At 39.9% G+C, this 10,117-nt stretch overlaps 1 protein-coding gene across 11 annotated transcripts in view; it reads right to left on the minus strand.

The window, feature by feature from the left end:
• LOC106658966 (voltage-dependent T-type calcium channel subunit alpha-1G) overlaps nucleotides 1-8,569 on the minus strand; it is a 60,386-nt gene extending 51,817 nt beyond the window's left edge. For all 11 annotated transcript variants that reach the window (XM_014381195.2, XM_014381191.2, XM_014381193.2 and 8 more), the window contains exon 1: nucleotides 7,809-8,569. In XM_014381195.2, coding sequence (XP_014236681.1) covers nucleotides 7,809-8,140 — 332 coding nt within the window. In that variant the 5' untranslated portion in view covers nucleotides 8,141-8,569. The remainder of the gene's footprint in view (nucleotides 1-7,808) is intronic.
• Nucleotides 8,570-10,117: the final 1,548 nt, after the last annotated feature.

Genomic DNA, 10,117 nt, shown 5'->3' on the forward strand with positions numbered 1-10,117 from the left:
TTTTATTTACAAAGTAATTACCATGAGCAGAGTCTGCGAGCTTTTTTCTACTGCGTAAAGCGAAACTTTTATGGTCTGGTAAAGTTTTTTAATCAATAGAGCGTAATGGAATGTGAAACTTTCCATAATTTTTTTCTCACATTAAAAGACCCGTAGCAATATTCATGAGAATCATATTATCTAGCTCGACACTTGTTTTAAAAATATGAGTGCTTATTTTAAAGAAATACGGCGACCCTCGTTATTAAATCGAAAAGTAAATAATCTCTCGCAAGATTTGCTAATTGGTAAATATCGTTCCCCACCCTAAAATTTCCTTTTTCCTCGAGCACATTGTCACATTGTCAGCTTGTTGCTGGTATTATTATAATCACCCTCCACTTCCGGCACGCTAATAGAAAATCGTCACCACGGCAGCTTCTGCAGAACAATTTCGAAATTCTCCGTACATAAACATTGGCAGGTCGCGTGCGGCACGTCATTCCGCCGTTGCCGACGGTTGTTGAGCATGCCATGCATCTTCGTTCGAGAAGAGCCTCGAAATAGAAAGCCCGCGAGTGAAATTTGCATTTTCAGCCACTGCAGCGTGCAAATTAGGAAGGAAAACAGAAAGCCAACGATAATATACACGAGATCATCTCAAAGTGTCCGTATATACGTATATATAGTCTGATGTATATATCTATATTTGTGCCTGCAAGTGAGACTTAGACAATACATGTATATTCATGAAAATTTTACCAACACTTGACTAGCTCTCTCTCTCTCTCTCCCTTTCGCTGGAGTAGCAGGCGAGATTCGAAACCACCTGAATAACTCTTCAAACTAATTGATTAACTATGCATGAGAGAAGCATCTTTGAGATCGTAAGCAATGAGCGTAGGGATACACACATCAAGCGATACACGTTTAAAGCCCCGCCGCCTATGTTCAAGCGCCAGTTCGTGAAAACTTTTTTGTTCTGAGCTGGACCACGGCATGGATCGAGCCTTTTGTCTCGCTCGCCTACTGCGCCAGTTCGAAGGGCCACTTATATGCACCACCGATACTCTCGAGCTTTTTGTTCGAGTGCCGGATACACGCGTCCGTAAACTTTTCCCAAATGTCGGAGCATTAATAATTTTTCGAAAATTCAAAAAGCACAACTTAGAGGCTTGTAGTTTATTTTTTACATTTTACTAGTATTATGACTAACACATCCACCCATTGTTTCTATCTTTTTTTACGGCGAAAATAGTTACGATAATTCCAGGTCAAGATAATACCAAAGTATCGCATTTAATTGAAAAAAAAATTTGAAAAATGATTGTCATACGAAATAAAAATTAAATTGAAATTTGAATCAGTTTCTGTGAAAAATTCTTATTGAATTACACAGTTGTTTTATCAGCGTCAAATCGAATCAGTGAAAATCAAACCTATAATCAAAAGCCTTCAAATATTTCGACTGAAAATTCTGCTAGTTGGATACAATGAAACTATCCATTTTATATACGGTCTATCTCATGTGTGCACTAAAGCGTAGCTATCGGTAGCACTAATGCACACGCACTTAAATACGATGGCGACCAGAGCAAGAGGGAACATATTCCATTACACGCTCAGTTGTTATCACTTTTAGCTTAGGTCAATCAATATCCTATTTCGCTCAATGAACCGCCGTTGAACCGCTTCTGACAATCTACTTTATAATTAATCGTTATTATTGCTATTTTCAAGCAGTAAAATAATGAAAAAATTGTTAAAACTACATAAGATGATGATTGCGTGACGAGCCTTTTAGTACGGGTAGCTCATTACAATTAATAAATGTCCGTGCTACAGGTTTAAGATATGATATATACGTTATGTGCCTTGCTTTGCGTGCACGATTCGAGGCAGTGCAAGCTCGCGCACGGGTGTTGCGATCGTGTTCAGTGATTTTGCACCCTTTAACTACTGAATCGCGTGATAAGATTTTCAACTTATTGTTAACGTTCGTTTTCTTTTCAGCTAACGTGACGCTTTTATTTATAGCAGCATGGATTCATGAAGACGTTAAACGAATATGACTCAATGCGGAAAATCTCTTTTACAGTATGAAATCGTAATAATTCAACCCAGTTTCAGATTCATTCGCGACACCCAGAAGATTTATATTTTTTCGGGCCATACTGAAAAACTGTTTAGTGAATTTTGTGATAGATATGTATACGCGAAGTAAGTGATATATAAATAAGTAATGATGTCGCAATGCATCATCGTCAGTGGAAGGCTTAATACTGCAAGCTCATAAAACATCCTTAATTTTCTACATCATAAAATTTTATTACCCTGAGCTTATCTGTATGCTTACGAAGGAAGAGAGCTTCGAGCTTCGTTTTTTCTCTTTTTCGCGGCTTTCCACCAGTCGCGCCGCTGCCGTACGTACGAACATTTCACTGATTTCCCTTGCGATACCTGCCGAGCTTTTGTATAAACTACTTCTGAGGCTTGTTAAAACAAAGCGAAGGTTGCGATGACCTAAAATTATTATTCGATGAATATACTTTTCCGCATTAACGAGGCAACATTGGCGCGAAATACTTGCAACGCATAAAACTAGCTTATATAGCTAGAACTAACGCATCTTTAAGTATTTCACTTGATTAATAACCTATAAGTATTCAGTTTTTTCATTAGTTCTCTTTTAGATGAGTTTTTGATCTCCTTTAGAGATTAAACAGCATCCTTTAGCGCAATACTTTTACGAATTTATTGGGAAAACGTCGTGAAAAGTACATCCTATTTCAGTAATACAATTCACGAGAACATTTGAAAAGTCTATACATCGTGCATAAGTCATACTCTTTCGTGTATAATATAAAATTTAATTTAAAATAAATATTAATTGACCGTGTATGTAATTGTAATTTCATGTATATTGAAAGAGCTCCAACAGATCCAAGTAGAAAAATTACATAAAATCTTACTGCATCCTTGATCACAATATATAAAACAATTATTTCATCGACCTAACCAAATCAACGATCACACGTTCTATTTTTCAAATTTCACGATAATTTAAACACCATTTTCATTTTAGTTAAAATTAGAAATTTTTTAAAATGTGCAAGTTAAAATAAGCTTTAATTGATTATTTGATTGCAAACTGTCTTCATTAACTTGTTACTTTTACCTCTATTCAAGTATTTTTAACTTTAACCACTGCATTATACTTATACGTACGGTGGCAAGCGAAAGTATTAAAGTTTATTAATTTTTCTAACTAACCACACTCGTTACTGTTACTAACAAATCATGTTATTTCTTTTTTTTTCGTTAATCAGTCTAATTCATGAACCAAGCTTTTTCAAAAGTTTTGGTACCGCAAAAACTTTTGTAGAGCTTTGATTTCATTAAAATTCTACACATATTTTATTGTTTTCTTACTCGAAGCTCTATGCAATATGTATTTTTGCCTTATTCTCTCTCTCTCTAGTTCTCTCCAAATGCGAGCGCATGTAGAAACTTATAAGTTTTTTTCCTCTCGCGCTGGAGGCGCGACAAGGATTCGCTCGTTGCGATCGCGGAAGCTTTCGGCTTTTTTCGCCCGCTCGAACGCGAAACTTTTCTTTCTCTTTAGCCTAGGTACTTATAGTTAGTTGACCCAGAAAACTTTTTTTATCTAATGCTTCTGATATACACCAATGATATGTAGAAGCTTACTTTTTCTTCAGAGCTGTAGCACGAGAGGTTAATTAAGGCTTGCTGCTCTACGATCAATGAAGTTCATCAAAGACGTTACATGTGCGCATAATATGAACTCGTATTAAGATTTGTTGGGTCCGAAAAGACAATATATCGAGGATAACAATTTTTGTACTTTGTCAAACGAGCAAAAGAAAACAATTATATCCGTGCAACATTGGTCTGTAAAACTTTTTTAATCATGCGCCTTCCCTTGACAATGACAAACTTTCGATGAAATATAAATAAAGTTGGAGAAGAAAAAAGTAAGAAGCGAGCTTATGCTCGTTGGCGATGCGCGCACTTGTGCTACTGCGTGTTATTTATTTGGTTGTTTGCCGTCACTGCTGGTGAACAGTGCCCGAGAGAGCCCAAGGGCAATCCAATAATAAAAGCTCGATGGATGCAACTCTCGATCTCTGGTATAGATGCGGTAATCTTTGCATAATACGCGATTTATTATCAACGATATACCGAATTCGGGATCATACGACTGTACGTCGACAAAGCTCACTGAGAGCTGATGCATGCTTTTTTGGACACAATCTAAACGTGGGCGCGCACTCGCGCACTTGACAGTTGCCGCTATCCGAATGCACACCCGAATGAACTTACAAGACATGCACGTGTCTATTCAACACTTGTAAATGTATTCGCAACTGACTAATTAAAAGTCACTGCTTGAAAATTCGAAATACAAGTCGCGAGGTTACCAAGTACAGCTGGATGATGATGAACAATGAGACGTTAATGCAGTACAGCTCTGTGACTTAGTTTTGAAGGTACGATTCTTATCGTCGACACGAAAACCGACAAGTAAAAGTGGGGGGAGAGACAGGCTGGAAAAAGGCATCGGCGTGAGGTTCGCACCAACAATATAATTCTCGTAGATGTGAATAATTTTAAGCGGATAACGTATACTCAGGCAATGATAAATTATGAAAAAATCGCGAACTCGCTTCAGAAAAAAAGAAGACAAAAGAGTGATATTATATCAAAAGTACCGAGACCTTGGATTGAGACAATCTAGTAAGAGCAAGTGAGCGAGAGAGCGTGAAGCAAAAGCATGACCTACTTTCTCTACAAGTTGAAAATGTCACGATGAGTTGGCCCTTTCTTATATTGCTAACTTCGTTGTTCATCTGTATCTGAGTATATGCGAATGTGTGGCTATGTCTGACTGACAATTGTCCGATCATTCAATTAATTTTAATGAGTCTATCTAAAGATTTGCGAATTTGAAAAATGAATAATACAGATTTTGAAAATTCGTATCAGAAATCGACGCTGACAAGTAAATGTGAATCATAATTTCAAACATTTATGCTATAACAGGCCGAGCTGTGCATCGATGTCATATCGAACGCGAGATGCAGGCGCAGTTTGCCTCAACGTTTTCACTCGCAGTTTTACGTGCATCCACAGATTTACGCTGACACGCAAATCACAAATCACACATGCGATATTTGCAAAAAATTATCTGTAACTGCTCGATCCGTCGCAAACATTCAATGAAAAAATTGAATGGATCGATTTAGTGATAAATTTTCTCGATCAACTTGAAACAATATTTTTTTTCCAAAGCTGCTTGTGAATTTTGAAACTTCAGCACAAAATAGTCTAAAAATATGGCAATGTAAATACGAATCCAGTGACGCTTTCGCCTTGCTCCCAACGTATTTGCTGTATACGGCACGTGTAATAATGCTTCTTATTATTTTTATTATTATAGAAAAGTCCGCACGTGACAAAAATGAGCCAGGACATTCGGACGGCCGTCACGGTGTGCACGGAGCTACGTACCACATGGAAAAGTATTTAGCTTTACAGTGAGAAAAAGAGAATAAATAACGAGCTGCTTGAGGAAAAAAGTGTTTTTACCAGGCTCTGGAACATCATGAAGTTACAAGCTGACCTATATAAAAATAATGAATGCATGTATATATAATCTACAACGAAAGAGAGAAAAAGAGGGAGAAAGCCAAGCTGATTGGAGTTTTTTGCACGTGAGGTTCTTTTTTTTCACGAACGTGTGTGCGTACGTATGCGCAAGTGAGTATTCGTTGAAAAGGGTTGCAACGGCGCGATCACGGCGCTTCAGGTGCGCCTCGCCTATGCATTATGTATGTATTAGCAGCTCTGTGTGAACTCTAGATCATTAAATGTACAAGTCGCGACGCGCACTCGCTTTTATTTCGTTGCTGCCTCGCGACTTTACACGTTGACTCTTTTTTTTTTGTCGTATCAAGTGTCTTGTAGAGCTCGGGTCCAAAATAGTGTATTTTACACAGGTCGATTTCAAATATTAACGTTACGGGTTCAATGAGTTCTCACGTATTTTTTATTAAAATATATTGAAAATGTTTAATAATATTTAAAAATATTCTCTCTGTGAGTATGCCGAAAAAAGTAGGCGTATATGACAGGAATTACAGTACTTGTCCCCCCATGCAATCGCGCGACAGCTTTAAACGGGCGCGTAGATGGAGAAAAATCAATTCCTGAGTAGTTGCAAAGCCACGAGGCGCCTGTCATTTTCTATCTATATGTATGTGTGTACTGCACACCTATCTCACGCGCATCTTCTCTCTCGAGCTGTCTCTTATATTCATGCAACACACACTCGAGGATAACCTAGACAGACGCAGCGCAGAGCTTACATGCACGTCTCTGTTTTGCGCGCGAGAAAAAAAGTCGAGAGCTTGCAAGCCGCCAGTTGATGCGATGCACGCTAGACTTTTTTTTCGCGCTTGAGAAAATGCGTTCGTCGTTCATCCGGACTCGCTTCGCTCGATGCAGATATTTGGGGGAAAAAAATAATTCCGCCTCGTGCGGAGCGAGAATTGTAAAAACGTCGAGTAAGCCCTGGCTCGCTGCAAGTCCAAAGAGGCATTATGGCCGCATACGAGAAAGTATGTGGGCCGTGCTTACTTTTCTGATGATTGACGTATGAAGGTCTGTTAATACGAGAGCACGCATATTCTGTCTGTACTATAAACGCGTGCGTTATTTTTCATTTTTCAAAAACAAATGATAAAAGCGAGCCATATGCAGCTCTGCCTCTCTCTATCTCCCTCTCGGAGAGAGAAAGAGGGGAATTATTTTAGAAATTTGCGATTGGTATCCTGCGCGCATCGGAATTCGGCTCATGTATATCATAACTAATATTTGTGTAGCTTTCAATGAACGTTCGGGTGAGTGCATGAAATTCCTCGAGCAAAACAAGATACGCGTAACGGGGTTAAGTTTGGAAAATCGCGCTATTTCCCGTTCAATAAACTGTGTCAAATGATCGAATAACATTTATGCTGACTTACGATGGGTGGGATTGTGTTTGCAGCATCTGAAAAGCTACATCTGTACTTCGTGTGCTCGTAATCGAGTACCCGAAAGTTTACGCACATGAGTCAGTAATAACAGCTCTCAGAAGCTTGAGCTTTTTTATCGAGTCGTTTCTTATTTATGATATTGATGGTATTTGATGATTATTTAACCGCTTAATTAAGCTTTTATCGAGAATGGACGCTTTTTAGGCGAGCTTTAAACTTATAATTTCGTGCTTTCGGGACAATTCAGTTAACCGAAATAAAACTTATCGAATTTATTGAAATAGATCGCTTAAAAAGTGGTTTTGCTACTCGTGTTGTTTTTATCCTAAGTTACATGCATAAAATACGAACGCAAGATTGATTCCTATTATTAAAAAGTATGAATAATGTAGCTAAGCTCAGCTTCGATAATGTAACTAATTAGAATGCGTTCAAGTCAGCGAGTAAGCAGAGGCATTTCGCAAAATTGACTTGGAAGCGACAAAACATCTCCTCCAAGTTTCGCACTGTGTGGACACAGATTAATGATGTATGCACAACGTACTGCTACTCGTGTCCTATCGTCGACTGTATCATAAAGTTAGGGCAGCCAAAGCACACACGAGGGGGCATTATTTTCTCTATCTAGATCGTTGATAAAAAAATTCGATAAGTTTTTAGGAGAAAAAGTTGGCTCTCGTTATCGATATTGTTTTAAAGTGAAAAGAAAAGTAAAATACTGTGGCTAATAATAATAAATGGCGACATATAAATTGCATTGAAAAAGGATATGGATTTGTAATGAGACATAGACACCAGTTGCGCGGGCGTGTGGTCTGATGTAGATATTTCAAGGCAACGGGAACGAAACCCTCGTAGGGCAAGTCCGGATCGTCGTCGAGTTCGCCGTCCTCGTCCTCGTCGTCCTCCTCGTCCTCATCCTCCTCCTCGTCGCCGTTGTCGGCCTCCTCTTCGTCGCCGTTGTCGTACTCGCTGTAATCGTTGCCGTCGCTGTCCGAGCCGTATTGCTGCTGTTGGTGCAGCTGTTCCCGATGCAGGTGCTGCTGTTGCTGCGCCGCCGAGCGATATCGGTACGTGGCTTGCGGGTAGTAGTGCAACGACATCCTGGCCGACTGATTTGTGCACTAGTCGTTAAACGCGTTCTTCCCTCTGTCAATTTTTCTTCTTCTACTTCTTTGTACTACACAATTGATTAATCGATCATGTCAAGATCGAGGCACTGGGTGTGGGTTGTGTTATACTTTATGTGATTATTTTTATCGCGTTGTATTTATAATGATGCAGCAGGATGCGAGGCACGTCGTAACCGCCGGGGCAGCATCACTGTACACGTGCCGAAGCCTCGTTTAAAAACAACGAAACGAGATGCGTACGCCGACAAATTCGGAACTCGGAGATGAGCTTCGAGCAGGGAGCTTTGAGCGCTAAGTAAAAAGAAAAAATAAAAGCACAGCAGAACTGTCCGGATCGCGCATTTAAGCACACCGTTTAGCTGCAGCCGCTTCGGAAGCCAACGCACTGCACACCTTAGTCGAGCGTCGACCGGTAACTGCCTACGAGCGTGACCAGAAAAGTAGCAGTAGCAGCAGCGCTGGAGTCACACAGTCGCACGAGCACACCAACACACACACACACTAAGCCGTAGAAGGACGCCCACGCATGCGCACCGGAGGGGATAACCAGAGATATTATACTTTTCCGTAGCCGAGCTTACTTTGCAAGTGCTAGAGCGCGCGAGCCGAGCTTTATCTATATAACGAGAGGGTGGAGGGGCTGCTGTGGATCCACGCTCGAGATGTGCTACGCTATACGTATATACGTGCATAATGGAAGCTGCGCCGAGCTAGGCAGGAGCTGTGTTTTTCGTGCGCGGCTCCATAGCAGGCCAAAGCGGCGCTGGCCCGACGCACACGACTGTTATACGTGTATATAGCGCGCGGGGCACCTGTTTGGCCGAAAGCTCTACATCTACGTGTTTATGTTTCACAATCTGCTGGACCGATGCGGTTTCGCGACTGCTAGATTATTCGACTGAGCGCATCGATATATGCTTCCAACGTCCAATACACATCACGAATCACCCCGTGGACGGGCCAACATTTTTCCAGCTCGCTTTCGTGCTTTTGCTCTTTGTCTCTGCTTCTTTTTTTTTAAGTAGGTGAGACCTGCGAGCGCTCATGTGCTCCGGAGTAAATAACTATCTGATTGAGCTCGCTCGTCGTTCGAACCTTCCAACTCGTGAGCATCAAAATTCGTCATGTGCATTTTATAGATGAAATTCCGTATACGATACGTTCGGGCTTATTCATTCAAGCGCGTCGAAATAAATTTAGCTTTTCTACTCTGCGCGACTCTACGCTAAACACATGGCAGCAACTTATATTACACAAGCATTAGCTGCTATTTTTAGAATAAATTTTAGGATTTACGCGTCTGCAGTGACCTTCTCGACCCTATTGTTTTCTTTTTCTTTCTGACCACACCTTACTCGTGTATACAAGGGGCTGCTTTACCATGCTTCCGCGACTACTCTCTTTTTTGTCTTTCAAATGATTGATGTGATTATTTTCGGGCGTACACGTGCAAAGATAGTCAATTATCTGATTGTGAAAAATTTTTTTCAATTCGCATATTTCTCATCATTATTTATGATCAATTATTTCTAAAACAAATAATTTTTTTTACATACGCGCCAATGGATGAGCTTATAATATTTCATTATACCTGTAAAATCACATCAAGAAAAGTAAATGTGCGTAACCTGACTTGAAAAAATAAAATACGCAAATACAATATCGTGAAAAGTCAGAGTCATCTCTTGTTTTATAAAAGAAAAAAAAATGAGTCGATGGGTGGCTCAGCGCGAAATGTCAAACAAAATCGGAAATGAAAAAAAAAACGAGCACAATGTCACGACATGTCATACACAGTACATTCACATCGACATGTCTTTTACTTTACTGACATATTGGGTCACTTCCCCATACACCCTGTGAGCTAAACATCGTTGAATATACGTCTTGAAACCAGTTTTATTTGGTTATGGAAATCATCAAAAGCAAGAGAGACAGATTTTTTTT

The sequence above is a fragment of the Trichogramma pretiosum genome, unplaced genomic scaffold (genome assembly GCF_000599845.2).
Source record: "Trichogramma pretiosum strain Unisexual culture from Peru unplaced genomic scaffold, Tpre_2.0 scaffold10, whole genome shotgun sequence".
In the NCBI taxonomy this organism is placed as follows: domain Eukaryota; kingdom Metazoa; phylum Arthropoda; class Insecta; order Hymenoptera; family Trichogrammatidae; genus Trichogramma; species Trichogramma pretiosum.